Raw genomic sequence first — 18,224 nt, 5'->3', positions numbered from 1 at the left:
CAACTGCTATAATATAGACTGGGACCTTTCTCTTCAAATTGTGTACTCTCGGGGCTACAGGTAATGCACCATGATAATATTTTCTCAACAGGTTTGCAGTCGCGTCAGAGTCCATTGACAGAGATGAGTCATGAAGTCCAGAACCATTCTTTGTTCTCATGAAATCTTTTTTGAGTAATTTCATTTTTACCAGATCGGCGAGTTTCGGGATGTGGGATAACGCGATGAGAAATCACACCGACGGAACTGGGATTTTCCCGCAAATCGCCTCCGCATTTCCGGCGTCGAACCTTTAAAATGCGCAAAGGAGGAATCAACACCCGATACTACGCAGAAAGTGGTGCTCCTCTCGTCTGTCCCAGCATTGCACAACTTCAACTCTGCTCACAGTACGTATTTAAATGTTCCTTCGTTGTTGGAATGCTATGGTTTGTGCTTAACGTCTGCGCGATGTTGCATCTCAATCTAGCAACATTATTACTGTATATCCGAAAATAGGGGTTTGTTTTTTACATGGTCATTCAGTAACCAAGAATTCTATCCATCGAGGGCATTGAGCATTTGGCATCCTCGTTGTCAGCCGTCGCGAGCATAGTAAACAGTTGTCTGGGTCCAGTCCGATGTGGGTACTGGGGCTGTCTGTGTCTAAAGTTGCATGTTGGATTTAACTAGTCAACCTTGTGTATGATACAGGACACAGTCAAATGATAAATTATTTAAAATTTAAGAAAAAAATAATAAGTCAAAGTACAAACCTAACTCTTAAAAACTTAGTTGATCTGATAATTTTAATTGGAACTTTGCACTAAGCAAAGGTTGCACCTGAAATTCATTAAGTTCTGACATTTGGCTGTTCCACCACATTCTCTTTCTGGTCAGATGTCCGAATTTAATATGGATATGGGTGAGGAATGTATATGATTCTAATTGCCTGACTAGCAATTTTAATTTGCGGGCATTAATTTCAGATCATGTTTGTTTGAATAACACCCTGTCCATCTGACAGAAATTTTTGAAAAGTCTTCTGCCAATTTGAGAACATTAACTAGACAAATAATTTATATGTTTTACTGAGTGAGGGATGCATTGTCAGAGGTACATTCTTGGGGTGAGAAGTTAGATGTGTGTGTGTTTTGTTATGTGTGTGTGTGTGTAAAAAAAAGCATTCATGACCCTATTCAAAATTTTTCAATTGCCCAGGCAAACATTCCCCATCTCAACATAATAAAAACACTGCCAAACTGACCACTTCATCCAGTTTGTTATCTGCAAGTCCTGCCATTGCAAGGACTGCTCTGTCTGGTTGTACTTCAGCAGTAACTTTATTGTGATGCAGCATGTTAGGTATTCCGGGATACTGCAAACCTGTTTCTGTAGGAGAAAGCCAATAACTTAATGTGTAAATATACTTCATTTGGCACACAAGAATGTGAAGATATCTTTATTAGTCACATGTACATCGAAACACAGTGAAATACATCTTTTTGCGTAGTGTTCTGGGGGCAGCCTGCAAGTGTCACCACGCTTCCGGCGCCAACATAGTATGCCCACAACTTCCGAACCCGTACGTCTTTGGAATATGGGAGGAAACTGTATCACCCAGAGGAAACCCATGCAGACATGGGGAGAACATACAAACTCCTTACAGACAGCGGCCGGAATTGAACCCAGGTCACTGGCGCTGTAATAGCGTTACGCTAACCACTACACTGTTGTGACTGCCCTCAGCACAAACTTGTTGTGAACCTCAGCACAAAGTGGGATGCTGGCACCATGTTGCTCCATCTTTTCTGATCTATTAAATATGCACAATGATGTCACCAAATTCTCCTGGATTTGTTACTGAGGCTTTTTTTTAAAAGATCATGTTAAATGCACTGAGTTATGACATTTTATTATGTAAAAATACACTTCATGATTGGATCTTTGCAAGGAGCAGTCCCACTGTTTCTTAAAATACTTTATTATCACTGAAAGTAAAACTGAATATTTCTATTTGCATTTAGTTTTAAAAACATGTTTTTTGTTTATTGGCCAAGATCCGATACTCAATACAAGATTCTCAGGAAGGAAAGCAATGTATTTCTCAATTTATTTCAAGTTCTTTAAAGAAACATTCCCATCTTCCGCATTTCTTTAATGCCATTAGTTTTCCAACCTATATTTTCATTATCTGTTTGGCTGTCCCTGAAAGCTGCAAGATGTTAAATATTTGTTTTTTTGTGTAAATCCTTCTACTAAATTGTTAATTAAATACATACTGAATTATGAAATAGAGCAGAACAATCCTATGAGGAAACTTGTGCTTTGGCATTCCCTGCTGTGGTTTGCCCCTTAGAAATGATGTAGGATATTTCAATTCCTCTTACTCTAGAGAATGTTTTTGTTCACAGGAGTATGCGTGGGAAATCAGAAACTGTAAATTGGTACACACTGTAAACACCATGAGACAGTGACAGAAAATTATATTTAAAAGCATTTCACACTAAGAAAAATTGACCAGAAGGATGGCTGAGGAAAAAAGTTTAAGGTGATTTTAAAATAAAACAACTGAATTCTATTTTTGCTCACCAAAGGCCAAAGAGATGATTTGCAAAATCTTTGTCCCTGAAAGAAGTGAGGATAATACTGAAAATTGGATAATAGTGTTTGATTTAATAAAACTCCACTCAATTTTAAAATTCACAACAATAGGATTCCATCTCTCACATATGGAAGTAATTTGCCAAGGACTAGTACCTATTCATTTCCAAAAAATCTGAAATGAAAATCTAAGTCTCTGCATTTACTGTAGCTATGTTCTCATTTTTATTATTATTCATATTTAGATTGCTTTAAAAATATAATATAGCATAAAACATTGCATTGTAGAATCCATACTTCATCTTCACAGAGTTAAAACCATACTCATTCCATACTAAAGAACATGCTCTTTTTGACGGTTGTAACTTTTAAAGGTAATTTTCAAACTTGTTGCAACGTTTTGGCTTGAGTGGTGGTTTTTCCAATGTTGTGCCCAATGTTTGTCCCTTCCTCAATCAATACCTAAATCAGATGATCTGGTCATTAATTTAATGGCTTTTTTTTGGATGGGAACCTCGATGTGTATAAATTGTTTCTAATGATACACCTGTGAGTACATTTCAAAAGTACTTAACTGGCTAGAATGGCTCATTGCCGTTTCTCAAGTACATATTGCAGTTTAGCATTGCTAACTGGAAACTGTGCATCTTTCCATATCTATAATAGCATTTCCCAGTTGTACTTCACTGATCTGACTTCCAATTGATAACTAGCTGTTTCTACAAGTTTAACAATGGGAAAACTTTGACTCAATCTTTGATGCCTGCTGTAACTCTGTTCTCTCATCATTGACTCCAGACTGCTCCCTCAAAATTGTCCAACAATGAACCTGATTCTGACAGTTCTGTATATATCTGACCCAGAGGTGAACTTTGGAACATGCATCTGTTTTATCATGAAGACTGCCTATTTCCAGCAGAGTTAACATTACCCTAAAGCACCTCTGCGTTATCTTAACCACTGCCAAGCACCTCATCTATGGCTTTGTCAGTTCTAGATGTGGGTATTTAACCTATTCCTGGCCAGCCTTCCTCATTCTGTGCACCGTAAACATGAGTGCATACAGAAGTTTATTGCCTGTGTTCTACCTCACCCAAGTGCTGTTTCGTCATCGCTCTACCCTGGCTCCCAATGAAACAATGCCTTCATTTTAAAATTCTCTTCCATATTTTGGATTCCTCTATCATCTTGCCCTCCCTATGTCACTAGTCTACCCCAGCCTTACAATACTCTGAAATATCAATGTTTCTTCAATTCTAGCCTCTTGATCATCCTCAGATTTAATCTCTCTACCATCCCTTGGCTGCTGAAAGCTCTTTAATTCTACCTCTCAAGTTCACTGTCCTTTTTTAAAAATGATTTCCCTGACCACCTCTTTAACCAAGCTTTTCGTTAGCTTCCCTAATATTTCCTATGGTTTGGTTTTAACTTTGTTTGATAATATTCCCATGGGCTGTTTTGGACACTTTGCTGTGTTAAAGGTGCTATATAACTTCTTCTTCTTTTAAAGAGCATTAGAATGCCCTGGGATTGAGAAAAGAGCATTTTAAATGCAAGTCTTTATTCATAATGATTCAGTTGCATTTGGACTCAAGGAAGAAGATATCACCACAATAAGCACAATATTTACCAGATTTTAAGATGCCAAATGAACAGCTATTGAAAATGAAGAATGTTCAGCTTTCTCACACACAGCTTGTGTGTGAGTATGTTTTGTGGGAAGGATTTTATTTTGATTACTTTTACTTTAGTGGAGAATCACAACATCAGCTCAATAAAATTTTTTTAAAAATCTGTCTTGAGTCAAAAAGTAAGTCCAATGGATCCTTGAATGTGTTCAGTCTTGTTTTCATCACTGTTTACATATAAATATTTTTGAGATGACTCTGTTCACTCCTGCATTTTTCTCATTCTGGGTATCCTGAGAGTGGTACCTTGGAGGCTGTGTTGCATGTAAAGGTGCAAATCAGTGACTTTCTGAGACTAAGCATTCTAAAGTAAAATAAAAAAAGTAAAATAATAGTATTTGCTTTCCTTTCTATATTGCTTACAAGAACTGGCAATTTCCACATAATTATTTTATTTACTTAAGTGAAAATGCTAATTACAAATGAAAATGATCAGGAGCTCACAAGATAGTTAATTATACACATAGCAACATGCAGAAATAATAGTAACCCTTTAGAGCAAACATGTGTATCTTTCATATGGCTCTGCTGTCAGGAACATTCAGTTTTTATTTTGCATAAGGATTCCATTTTGCAAGTTTCCAAAAATGCAATCTTTATTAAAAAGAATCTGCAAAAAATTGCACCTTTGAACCTTTCAAACCATTAATATTGAATTGTTAAACAAAGCATCAATTTCCTTCCATGTTCCAAATGTTAGAAAATTGGAAACCGCTCTGGTGAAGATTTACTGTCCTCCATCACACCAATGATACAGGTTTTAATCTTTTATCTGGTATATTTAAGTCCAGTTGAATAGCTACAAGAAATGCAATGAAGGTGTTTGATAAACCATGAAGGTGCAACTGGTTGTAAGTACCTCTCTCTTTCATTGCAGAGATATATTAAAAAAAGTAAGTTTTCAGAGAAATGGAAGAAATGAAGATTCTGCTTTTAACTCTACTGCTGTCAGTCAGCATTTGTGCTGAGATGGTAAGAGATTATAATCACCAAAGTTGTTTAAACAGAAAAATTTAATCTGAAAAAAAAATGCAAACAATAACTTTTTCTCCCCCATCGTGCTGATCATTTCCCTTCTGATTATTCCAGGAAAATGACGAATTATTAGTTCCTCTTGCCACAAAACAAATACTGCTAACACTCCTGCTTCTGTTTCCAATTGTTGAAAGTGTCTGAGAACATGAACTTGAATTATTAGTTCCTCTTGCCACAAAACAAATACTGCTAACACTCTTCTGTTTCCAATTGTTGAAAGTGTCTGAGAACATGAACTATGTTAAAGTCCAAAAAATTAAAATATGTTGCTTAATAGGTTTGGTTTTAAGAATTCTTGTTGTGACTCAACACAGTTTAAATGACATCAGTATAAGCTATCTTTGCACTTCCTTTGAGAACTAATCAGCCAATTCTCAGATTTCAGATGGACTTCCATCTCCTTTTGTTATCCTGTGATTCATCTATGTATCATACCATGCCCACTTCTATGTCTGTTCAAAGTCATAAAAATATTTTTATTCATGCTGTGAATAATAAATGAGTAAGACTGTTCAGCCTACTTCTTTCAACCATTCAGAAAAATCCAGCAAAGCAGCAACACTTGCCTCCCCTCCACTGTGGTGTCCAACAGAAAGACAAGTGTTGCTGCTTTGCTGGATTCTGATGTTCCTGAATGGTTGTTAAGTAGACAGAATGATCTTCACTTGTTTTCCTTCATGCTAACAATAACATTCTTCATACTAAAAATTACTTTTTTTTGCCTGCACTTTTGAACTGGAAACTTATTCCCCATGTTAATTATTCTTGTGTAAAGAAATTCCTGATATCTGTTGTCAAATTTGTGTTCAGTTTACATCGACCACCTTTGTGCTTTTGCAGTTTCAATTAAAATCCAACGCAATATTCCCACCAAAAGGTCCAAAAGAATTCTCAGCCAAATAGTTTTTTTTAATCTATCCCTAACTATCTTATAAGTATGACGCTTCTCGGGCTGAAAATTCATCAGTAATTTTTTTTTTCAAAACACAATCCTAATTCTGGGGATTAACCTTTTAGTCTTTCTGTGTACTCTCTCCAGTCCGTGAATGTGTCCTGTTTCTTAATGACCAAGTTTAAATTATCAATACTTGTGATGATACACAGGAAGAGGACATTTAATATAAATTGGCAGCAAGATCGGCACAACATCGTGGGCTGAATGACCTGTCCAGTGCTGTACTGTTCTATGTCTATGTTCTATCATGTTTTACAGTTTTTCTTATTATACAGCTTGGGAATTTAACTTGCAAATTATATTATTAGTGGTAACCTTGAAATGACTGGATTGTTGTAAAACCCTATTTAGTTCACTTTGGTATTCGTTGAAATCAGCACATTCCCATATTTCTTGACAACATAGGAGTACATTCAGCCCATCGAGTCTAGGCCAACTCACAAAGCAAATGCTTCCCTCTAGTGTTCCCTGCAACCTATTCCCATCAGCTCCCCACAAATTCTACCAACCACCTACATTTATTTACAGTGGCCAATTAACCTATCAACCTGCACCTCTTTGGGATGTGGGAGGAAGCTGGAGCACCCAATGAAAACCCATGAGGTCATAGGGAGAACGTACAAACTCCACACAAACAGCACCAGAGACCACTGTCATTGTCTCAAACTGACGTGTCTGTGAATCTGGACCCACAAATGATTAACTCTTAACAGCTTCCTTGTTCAGGGGCAAATGGGGATGGCAAATGCCAGCATTGCCAGCAACATCGATATTCAGTCAACAATTTTTAAAAAAGTCTCATCGTTACTTTAGAACATTCTAACTATCATCTCAGTGTTTATGCTGGTAATTAACCTCAAGTAATGCACTAGATCTTCAGTTATGTTTCAAATTTTCTGATACAGCCTCACTTGCAATTTTAATTGACATTGTGTCTCAATTATGCACTATAAAAGGAAAAGTCATTTTCTCTGAAATGCATTACGAACAACCAGTAAAACAAAATTCTAGATGTACTCAGCAGGTCAACCTACATCTGTGGAGAAAGAAACAGTAAATATTTCAGGTTGATGAAATATTACGTTAGTTCCTCTCTCTACATTGTGAAATTCGTTAAGGACTTTAAGCAGATTCTTCAATTATTCAAGTCTATTCTCTGCTCACCAGCACACAGCTTAATTATTCTCTCCTTTTAAAGAGGGTGACTGAACCCAGTGATAACATTCTTAATCCTGTCCCAACTGAAACTGGCCAGCTCATGCAGTCTGAGAATTAAATCTGGGAAATGACTGGTGGCTGAGCCACGCAAGGGATTATCTGATTAATTTATCAGGGTGTTGCAAGGAATTTCTTTTAATTACCTTTCAGGAATGTATTTTTCTTTGGACAGAATTCAAAATAAAGTTGACTTCAATTTCCTAATCATGTTTTAACTGGCAATGCATTCCATTTCTTTTTTTCATATGCTATGTAATGGAGCATGATACGTGCAATTAAATTTAATACATTTCAAATAAGCCATGTTGCTTCTTTATGTCCTGCTTTCTTCATGTCAGGAGATAGATTGAAAAACATTTTTTTGTTTCAGAATCTGTTGCATTACAGAAGGAAAGACACTACAAGCAAAGCAGGTAGGCTATAGTTCAATGGATGCAAATAGTTTGTTTTAATCTTAAATAGAGGCAAACTGGAACACCTTAATAGACAATAATATTCAATTTATAAAATAAATACTTAACTAAGACTAAAGTCGTGCTGATTCATTTAAAGGTCAGCCAGTGTTTCTACCAAGTCATCTTTTAGACATCTGTTTACATCTGAAATTGTTGTTATGAGCTGCCATCAAGAACTGGCCCCATCTGGACAATAGTACACTTGCACAGTGCATGTGGTAGGTGTGTGTTGAAAAGTAAGCAGGTGACATTTCTAATGGAAATCCTATAGGATCAGTAGTGCTGCTCAGAAATGAAATGGAGTCAATGGATGCAAATAGCTTGAATCAATCTGAAACATTCTTCTCAATGTTCCTTGCTGAAATGCTGTATCTTGCCACCAACAAGCTTCCCACTGGAGTAGGGTTAATCTACAGGATGTACAAGAAGCAGTTCAACTATTGTTAGCTTTACTCTAGAACCAAGATTGCTGTAAGCTCAGACATATCATGTATGTGCTTATTTAGAGGCCAAACTCCAAACCTTTGACTCCTTCCACCAAAGTGTACAAGAAGACATGAGGGCCCTCTACCAACCTGCTGCTGCCGCCACATGACTCTACACCCCAACAATCAAGTTCCACAGTGAAACCCTGGGAAACACGAATTACTTTCCATATCTCAGAAACCACTTCTCAGCAAAGAGATGTCAACAACAAATTTCACAACACTTCGAGTATGCCAGAATATCTTTTGGCTGACCAAGGAAAAGTGTTCAAAGACCAAGATCTCAAACCTAGAACCAAGTGCATAGTCTATTGAGCAGAGTGAAGCTTGCCATTCAGGATGCTTTGGAGATATGGACAACCTGCAGTAGACATATCAAAGGAGATGTATCACCAATATTGTCTATGCAAAATCCTCAATCTGTTTATAACCAAATCTAGTTTATTCTAAAACTAGTTTTTAAAAAATTGAGGCATAGATATGGTAGACAGTCAATCTTTTTCCCAGGGTAGAACTGTCAAATACTAGAGGGCATGCATTTAAGGTGAGAGTAGGAAAGCATAAATGAGATGCATAAGGCAAGTTTTTTTTGTATATACAGAGAGTGGTAGGTGACTGAAACAGGCTGTCAGAGGTAATGGAGGGAGCAGAGATGATGGTGGTATTTAAGAGGCTGTTAGACAGACACATGAATCTTCAAAGAATGGAGGGATGTGGATCACGTGCAGGCTGTAGGAATTAGTTTAATTTGGCATCGTGCTCGCCACAGACACCGTGGGCCGAAGGGCCTGTTCTTGTACTGTTCTATGTTCTAACAATGTAATATATTAATTAAGCCACTATTTAGAGGTGTAAAAGGATTGAAGGAAAGAATAAGAAATATTTTCATTCAGTGGTTGGTGGGGATCTGGAACTCTCTATTTGAAGGCTTAGTCCAAACAAAAAGCAGCCTCTAAGTTGAAATGAATTTGATGCTGTAAACTATCCCCCACTCACTGCCACTCCCAAGGCTGCAGATCAAGAACTGCAAAGGGGATGAAGCTGGTTAGCTCTTTGATCGGTTTGTAATGGCCATATGGCAGCCTCCAGTGCTGTAAAGTTAATTGTTTGTACTCCATTGCTGGGTCACATGCATTCTGTTGTTGTTTTACCTTGTACTACCTCAATGCACTGTGAAATGAAATGATCTGTACGATCGGTATGCAAGACAAGTTTTTCACTGCACCTCAGTACATGTGACAATAATAAACCAATTCCAATAATAAGCCAATTGCAATATTTGTTTAACTGTGGTTTTATCACTCTTAAGCCCCCGATGTCTTTTATAAACTGGATACCACTTATTTAAAAACACAAAATGGTTCAATGTATCCCTGTCAGGTAAATGCATAGAATCACCATTTGAAACCTACAGAAGGGGTGATGTGTGGCTGCGGATTCACAGAGGCAAGATCCAGAAATGCGGATGTGGACGGAGAGTAATTTGTCATGATGTACACACAGAAGGTAAAATCATTCTTACAAAGTTTGTTTGTTCTTAATAGTAGCTAACATAACATTGTGTAATGAATTGACCTGTACGATCGGTTTGTAGGACAAGCTTTTCACTGTACCTCGGTACAAGTAACAATAATAAACCAATACCAATAACTTGAGATAAAGACAGATATCCAAAAGATTAATTGGAGGTAATTTTTAAGGGAGAGGGTAGAGTGGCTTGAGGAAGCAAATTCCAGAAGTTGGGCAAAGTGATTAACTTTAGCAATGTGCAAGAGACCAAAACTGGGGAAGCAACAGAAGGGCACAGCAAGTAGTCCCACTGCCTCACAGTTCCAGCAACTCCGATTTGATCTGAGTATTTCCATGTTCTTTCTGAGACTGAGTGGGGTTTCCCAGTTGCTCCAGTTTTCTCCCATATTCTAATGGCATGTGGGTTTGTAGGTTAATTGGTTTCTGTAAATTACCCCTCTTGTAAGTAGATATGGGGGGGGAGGGGAAAGTAGAGAAAATGGGTCACGGAAATACGAGTCAAATGACATTGATAGGATTGCTCTGAGAGTCAGCATAGATTCAGCTGGCTCCTTTTATGCCATAATGAAAAATGAAATCTCAAAGGCCTTTAGGGCTTCAGGGGGGCCATGTGGTATTGATGAGCCACTGGACAAGGCATAGAAAACAGAGAGCAGACTATCATCACCACCTATCACACACTAACTTGATGATCTCAACTACACTACTCTGGGAATGTGTAGTACAGAAGCCAGATCTTTCTTAGGGTGAGATGAAAGACTGAAGGTAAAGCTAATTCCTCTCGATGGCCCAAAGCAGTGTAGGTGGGAGTCTAAGAGTGGAGCGATTTGCCTGTAGCTTTGGCTGCAGAGAGATCTAGGGGAGGGGAATATGGGAATTAATTCCAATTGCTTTCTTTTTTTTTAAAAAAAAAGTGGGTTTAAAGATCATTCATTTATCTTGCAGCTTTAAAAGGGGCCCAATTGATTCTTCATGGCCATTGTGTTAACTCCTGAAAGAGCTATTCAGTTAGTCCCTGCTCTTTCTCATGGCAATGCAAGGCCTTCCTTTTTAAGTGTACATGTAATTCTCTTTTGAGATGGAATATAATTACTTAATGGAATGGTGTGAAATTCCCATGGGGGAAAAGGCTGTGTTACCACATTTATCATTTCACCTCCATTAAGTAAATGCAAAGCTGTTGATAGATTTTATAGCAGCTTAGCTTTTCTGATGTTAATTAAAACTATCCTAAGTGGGCCCAATTAACAAAAGCATTTCTTAGAATGTTTTTCATCCATGGCTTGAGATACAAATGAAATATCAAATGCAATTACAATGATATCCTTTTTTTTAGACAGTAAATCCCAGTGTATTACTGAGAACGGAAAAAATTACAGGGGCACAAGAAACTACACAAAATCTGGCTTTCAGTGCTTAAGATGGGATTCAGCTGCTGTTCTTGTAAGGAACTACAGTACAAGAAGATCAGATGCATTGGCACTGGGTCTTGGGAGTCACAATTATTGCAGGTATAGTTTGTCTTCCCAAAATGCTTTGATCTAGATTTTTTTTAAGTGATAGCAATGCAGACCAAATGGGGAGAGGAAATTGTTTTTTTTTGCAGCCATCACTAACAAATGTATTTCTTTATGCCTGAATGAAAAAAACCTCCAGTACAGTTATCAAGAATAGCATTTACAAGATTCTATTCAAAATTCACTTTCCACAATAATTTTCACCTGTGGGCTGAAGGGCCCGTTCCTGTGCTGTACTGTTCTACATTCTGAGTTCTGCATTGAAACCGATTATGAAGCAAGGCAGTGTCTTAGCTACAATCAGCTTTTGCATTTTCTCTGTTTCCCTAAAGTACACTTTTAAAATTGATATATTTGACACATAAATTGACTCTGGAATGGATGGCAGGTTTTTCGAACTCTGAATTCAAAGCAAAAGGGAGGTTACCCAGCTCTTTGTGGATGATGCTCCATTCATCTCTTAAAAATCTTTTCTACTGTGAAAGTCACAAAGTCCAAGCAAGAGCAGTTTCTGTCTTCAATGTCTTAAAAACTTTATGGAGTCATTTGAGACTGATAGATCACCAACAAGATCCTTGAGGAAACAGATCTACAGACTGTGTTCTGGATGGTCCCAGCTTTGTTCCTTGTGATGTGCAAAATAAATGCCTCGCGATGGTCTGTCAATGAACGAATAACACAGTGGTGCTGATTGCAGAACTGCTGCCTCACAGTTCCACTGACCTAGGTTCAATCCTGACCTCTGCTGCTGTCTGTGGAGTTTGCACATTCTCCTTGTGACCACGTGGGGATCCTCCAGTTTCTTCCCACATCCCAAACATGTGCATGTTGGTAGGTTAACTGAATAATGCAAATTGCCCCAAGTGTATAGGTGAGTGGTAGAATCTGGGAAGAGTTGATGGGAATGTGGGGAGAATAAAACAGGATGAAGGTAAATTGGTGCTTGATAGTTGGTATCAACTAGGTAAGCCACAGGCATGTTTCCATGCTCTGAAATATAAGACGCAGAAAGAGGCCAAAGTTCTGATGCAATGATGAAGTCAAGCAAAGTCTCAAGAAATTTAACATTCTTATTTATTGGGAATATCCTGCCCACAAGCATTCAACCTGGAGAAAGCCAGTCAAGGCTGGTGCAGTCACAACAGAGCCCAGGCAGAGGCCTGCAGAAAAGCTTGGAAGTGGTGTGGGCTCCATTGTCCATTTGGCGAGTAGTTCTGCTGCCGCTTGGGGGGGGGGGGGGGGTTGCATCTCCCACACCACATCCAAGCATGATTGAGTGACTGGCCTATCTTTGATCTCCTGATGTTGCTTCCCTATATATAAACCTGCAAATTATTTGGGGAGTTAAGTTGGCCATCATGGGGGGTGTGGTGGTGGAGTGGGGTGGGGAAAACAATGATCCAGGATGAACACCTAAATACAACATTAAAATGGCCTGGATACAAATCCAAGAAATTTTTAATTGGTAATTGCTTTTCTTAACTACTCCTACTCTTCATCTAGACAAGTGTCTTTACTGCTAGTGGGAGATTTTAAAAAAAAAAGGAAATCTGTGCCAAGGAAGGTCTGGAAATGCTCACCTGTTCCATCAGCTTCAGGCAACAAATAATATGTTGCTGATAGCTTTTTGAGAAAAGCTGCTATCAGATGTGTTCAGCTATCCAGTTTTCTGATATTGGCTTTACCTACTTGTATTTCCAGCAGTTTTTGTTTCTTTTTGTCTGTGATATATAGAGCTAATTTTATTTGAAATTCTACTTATACCATTGGATTGCCAATCCATGTTTTTGATATTTCTACTACAAAGGAATCCAAACAGTGATAGCAAGCCTTGGTGCTACATTGAAAGTAAAAAGAACTGGGACTTCTGTGATATTCCAAAATGTCAGAAAGAAATTAGTAAGTGAAAATGTTAAATTACTTTTTGGGGGGGGGGGGGGTGGAAAACAATTTTAAAATAATTCTTACAAACATTTGCCAGATACAAATATTTTATGATTTTATTTTAACTTGTGTGGTACCTGATTGTGTAAGTGCAGAGAACAATTCCATTTCTGCTCATGTGGATGGAGTACTCTTTTGTGTGGCCTGCTTGTAAAATGGACTTTGAGAAAAATCACACACCTGGCATTGTTTTTATAACAGATCTACGCACATGAGAATTTGTTATTTCCATAGAGAAGTACAATTTTGTTTACTTTGGGGCAGAATTGTGCCACTCCTGAATCTTGACCTGCCACCTCTAGTCATAAATGTTAGTTAACATGCCATCCATGAATGAAGGATAGAATTCCTGTGCACAGTACTGCCTTGAATATCAGTTTGTTCCAAGATGTGCTTGTCATTGGGCACTTTAAGGACAACATTGTTTTAATAGTGCTGCTTCCTAGGCAGATTCCAGCCCACAGATGAGAGCACCACTTGTTCAGGTTCCCTTCCGTATGTGCTCTTTCAAGTTTGCCTCTTCCCCACCCATCAATTATACTTCCTGACTCCGTAATTGACCACCCCCACCTCTATCTCTGACTGTCTAATCTGCCCCATCTGAACTCCCTCCTCCCACCCCAAGACCTGGCTCTGATCCTATGTTTAGATGATACATTGTGCATTGCATGTGAAGGAATGGGAGAATGGGTATTCTCTCATACTCAATGCTTTAGGCCTCCAAAACTTTCTATGGCTGGCTCATATTTTGTTTCACCATCAGCATAGCATATAATTGTCCTTTACCTCTCCTCCCACAGCACATGTGAATTTCTAGACTGGTATTCTTTACTTGCATATTAGTCATCCTGTTACTCTCTTGCAACCTGTTCATTTGAGCATCTTGCCTCACTGCAGCTCTCTCACCTCTTGCTTAACACTCTACTTTTGGCTCCCTTCCCCAAGGTTTCTCCTCCCTGTTCCATTCCAATTCCTCTTCCATTCACATTTTCCAATAGATTAGTTAACTGCACTTCCGAACTCCCACTTGTATCACCTTTGTCTTTCTGTTTGCTGCAGTGTTTACCCTGGTGATGATCTGGTTATCTCTTGTGGCACCTCTCCATTGTTACTGACTCCAGTAAAATCTTATTTGTTCCACTTTGATCACTCATTGACTTTTTTTGTCACTCTGAGAGCGTTCATTCACCCCTAGCCAGTTCCAGGACTCCCCTCTCATTTTTCTCCTCATCCCCTGTTTGTACTCAACTTGTGCACAAATAGCATCTTCTCAGATATTGTTGCTCACCAGTCAAAAAGATTATTGCTTCTCTTTCCACCCCCCCCCCCCCGACCTTTTTTGTATGCTCTGACTACTGCCCATTTCCAAATGCCTTTTCCTCTTCAAAATCCCTGAAAGAATTGGTGCCTCCCAAATCCAAGGTAGTTTATCCTGCAACCAACTTAACTGGCTCGAGCTCAAACTGGAGAGGTCCTGTACATCACAAGTGATGTGCACTGTCCCTCCTTGTATTTCTCAATTTCACTGCACTGTTCAGAGAATGGTGTAATTGACCATCTTGATGATTCTCTTCTGATGTCCAGGTCCATGGGAAAACTTTGCCTTTATTCCTGTTTTACCTATCCAGCTGTAGTCAAATCATCTCCCGTCAATGGCAACTCTTCCCAGCCTTACCCTATTAATTTTGATCTTGGCCCACTTATCCAATTTGGTTTTTATTGATGAAAGCATGAAAAGTATTTTAAAATGAACTCATTTTTTTTCCAAGGAACCCAAAACAATCATTAATTTTGGCACGAATGAACAAAAGTACTGCACACCAACAAAGCATAACTTTCTGCAAGATATTTCCATTTTAAATGTATAAACTTGCCATCCATGGCTTCAAAGAAGTTTTGTAGGAGATTTATCATATTGATGCCTGTGCAATTTCAGTTTGATCAGTCAGATTTCTCCCTCTCCCCTTGTCATTTTCAAAACAATTGACCAAAAATATTGGTGCTCCTCCACTACTGTACTCAAATGGCCATTCAGCAAATGTGGGCCAGATTTTGAAACATGGGTTGCTCCACTACCTGTAGGAGAACTAGCATTGAATTCAATTGTATCTTTGCCCTACATTAATCCACCTGTGCTTTCAATAAAGGTGCCTGGAAAGTGATCAACAGTGGAGAAACCGTAAGACTACAAGATATAGGAGCAGAATCAGGCCATTCGGCCCACCAAGTCTGCTCCACCATTCAATCATGGCTGTTTTTTATATATATAAACCCCATTCTCCTACCTTCTTCCTGTACCGCTTTACCCACTTACCAATCAAGAAGCCATCAATCTCTGCATTAAATAGACCATTGACTTGGTCTCCACAGCCCTCTGTTGTAATGAATTCCAAAGATTCACCACTTGTGGCTGAAGAAATTCCTCCTCCTTTCTGTTCTAAAGGGACGTCCCTTTAATTCTGAGGCTTCTAGACTCTCCTAAAAATGAAAACATCCTCTCTACATCCACTCTATCCAAGCCTTTCAGTATCCAGTAGGTTTCAATGAGATTCCACACCTGAATCCACCCACCACCCCACTCCCCCCCCCCCCCCCCATCCTTCTGAACTCCAAGTACAGGCCCAGAGACATTGAATGCTCCTCCAATATTAAGCCTTTCATTCCTGGGATTATTCTTGTGTACCTCCTCTGGACCCTCTCCAGGGCCAGCACATCATTCCTTAGATATGGATCACAAAATTGCTCACAATATTCCAAGTGCAGTTTGACCAATGCCTTATAAAGCCTCAGCAGTACATAGTCATACAGCAGGGAAGCAGGCCTTACAGCCCAACTCGTCCATGCCAACTGTGTTGCCCAGCAAGCTAGTTTCATCTGCGCGCATTTTGGCCTATAGCCTTCTAAACCCCTCCTGTCCATGTACTTATCTAGATGGCTTTTAAATGTGGCTAATGTGCCTGCCTCAACCACTCTTTCTGGCAGCTCATTCCAAATGTGCACTTTCCTTTGTATGAAGAAATTGCCCATGATGTCCCTTTTAAATCTTGTGCCTCTGATCTTAAACCTATGGCCCTCTTGTTTTTAGCACCCCTCCCTGGGAAAAAGATGACATGCTTTCACCCTGTCTATACCCCTCATGATCTTGTGCACCTCTATCAGGTCACCCCTTAATCTCCTACATTCCAGGGAATAAAATCCTAGTCTACGCAACCTCTCCTTGTAACTCAGGCCCCCCAAGTCCAGGCAACATCCTGGTGAATCTTTTCTGCACTCTTTCTAGTTTAATAACATCTTTCCTATAACAAAGCAACAAAAACTGTACACAATACTCCAAATGCAGCCTCACTATCTTGTATAACTGTAACATAACTTCACAGCTCCTATACTCTGTGCCCCGACAGATGAAGGCTAGTGTTCCAAACACCTTCACCACCTTATCTACCTGTGATGCCAGTTTCAGTGAACAAAATCCTTTCTTTTATATTCTAGTCCTCTTGAAATATATGTTAACATTGCATTTGTCTTATTTACAATCAATTCAACCTGCAGGTTAATCTTGAGGGAATCCTTGCCTAGGACTCCCAAATCCCTTTGCACATCTGATTTCTGAATTTTCTGCCCATTTAGAACATTGTCTATACATTTATTATTCTTACCAACGTGCATAACCCCACACTTCCCTACACTGTATTCCATCTGCCTCTTCTTTGTCCACTGTCTCAACCTGTGCAAGTCCTACAACTTCCTGTCCCTCCACCTATCTTGTATCGTCTGCAAACGTGGCCACAATGCCATCAGTTCCTTTATCCAGATCATCAATGTATAAATTGAAAAGTGGCGGTTTCAACACTGACCCCTGCAGAACTCCACGAGTCACCAGTAGCCATCTTGAAAAGGACCCCTTTATCCCCACTCTGGCAGTCAGCCAATCTTTTATCCATGTTAGTACCATGCCTCCAACACCATGGGCTCTTGTTTTGTTCAGCAGCCTCATGTATGGGACCTTGTCAAAGGCCTTGTAAAAATCCGAGTAAATAACATCCACTGACTCTCTGTCTAACCTGCTTGTTACCTCCTCAAAGAATTCTAGCAGATTTGTCAGGCAAGATCTTCCCCGAATGAAACTGTTCTGACATCACCCTATTTTATCATGTACTTCCAAGTACTCAGAAATTTCATCCTTAATAATGGACTCATCTATACACACACATACGATTTTCCAGTCCTCTGGGACTCTCCCTGACTCCAGTGATTCTTGAAAGAACACTACTAATGCCTCCACAATCTCTTCAGTTACCTCTTACAGAACACTGGGGTGTAGTCCGTCTGGTCCAGGTGATTTATCCACCTTCTGGTCTTTCAGCTTCCCCAGCACCACCTCCTTGGTAATGGCCAGTACACTTGCCTCTGCCCCCTGACTCTTTTGAATTTCAAACATGTTCCTTATGTCTTCCACTGTGAGAAATGATGCAAAGTACTTAATTAGCTCCTCTGCCATTTCCCTGTTCCCCATTACTACTTCTGTGGCATCATTTTCAAATGGTCCATTGTCCACTCTTGCCTCTCTCTTACCCTTTACGTATCTTGAAAAAAATCTTTTATATGTATCTTTTATATTATTGGGTAGCTTACTGTGGTATTTCATCTCCCTTGGAGCTTTAGTGGCCAACATTCCAATCTAATTTGGGAATGAATAAATTGTAAAACGTTTGCTACTGCTTGCATGAGCTAAAGTGGCACAGATTGGATACTGAAGGTCTGATGTTCAGCTATTCTGGATAAATTCTGGGACAATGAATATTTCAATTTTTAAC

At 39.1% G+C, this 18,224-nt stretch overlaps 1 protein-coding gene across 2 annotated transcripts in view; it reads left to right on the top strand.

Annotated features, from left to right (window-relative positions):
- Positions 1 to 320: 320 nt before the first annotated feature.
- The window catches only part of LOC127584753 (tissue-type plasminogen activator-like), a 30,706-nt gene continuing 12,802 nt past the window's right edge, over positions 321 to 18,224 (top strand). For both annotated transcript variants that reach the window (XM_052041681.1, XM_052041682.1), the window contains exons 1-6: positions 321 to 389; positions 5,149 to 5,243; positions 7,850 to 7,892; positions 9,800 to 9,925; positions 11,286 to 11,460; positions 13,274 to 13,365. In XM_052041681.1, coding sequence (XP_051897641.1) covers positions 5,181 to 5,243; positions 7,850 to 7,892; positions 9,800 to 9,925; positions 11,286 to 11,460; positions 13,274 to 13,365 — 499 coding nt within the window. In that variant the 5' untranslated portion in view covers positions 321 to 389; positions 5,149 to 5,180. The remainder of the gene's footprint in view (positions 390 to 5,148; positions 5,244 to 7,849; positions 7,893 to 9,799; positions 9,926 to 11,285; positions 11,461 to 13,273; positions 13,366 to 18,224) is intronic.

The sequence above is a fragment of the Pristis pectinata genome, chromosome 30 (assembly GCF_009764475.1).
Source record: "Pristis pectinata isolate sPriPec2 chromosome 30, sPriPec2.1.pri, whole genome shotgun sequence".
NCBI classification, from domain to species: Eukaryota; Metazoa; Chordata; class Chondrichthyes; order Rhinopristiformes; family Pristidae; genus Pristis; species Pristis pectinata.
The sequence above is the reverse complement of the archived record's forward strand: the minus strand, read 5'-3'. Positions and strand labels throughout refer to the sequence as shown.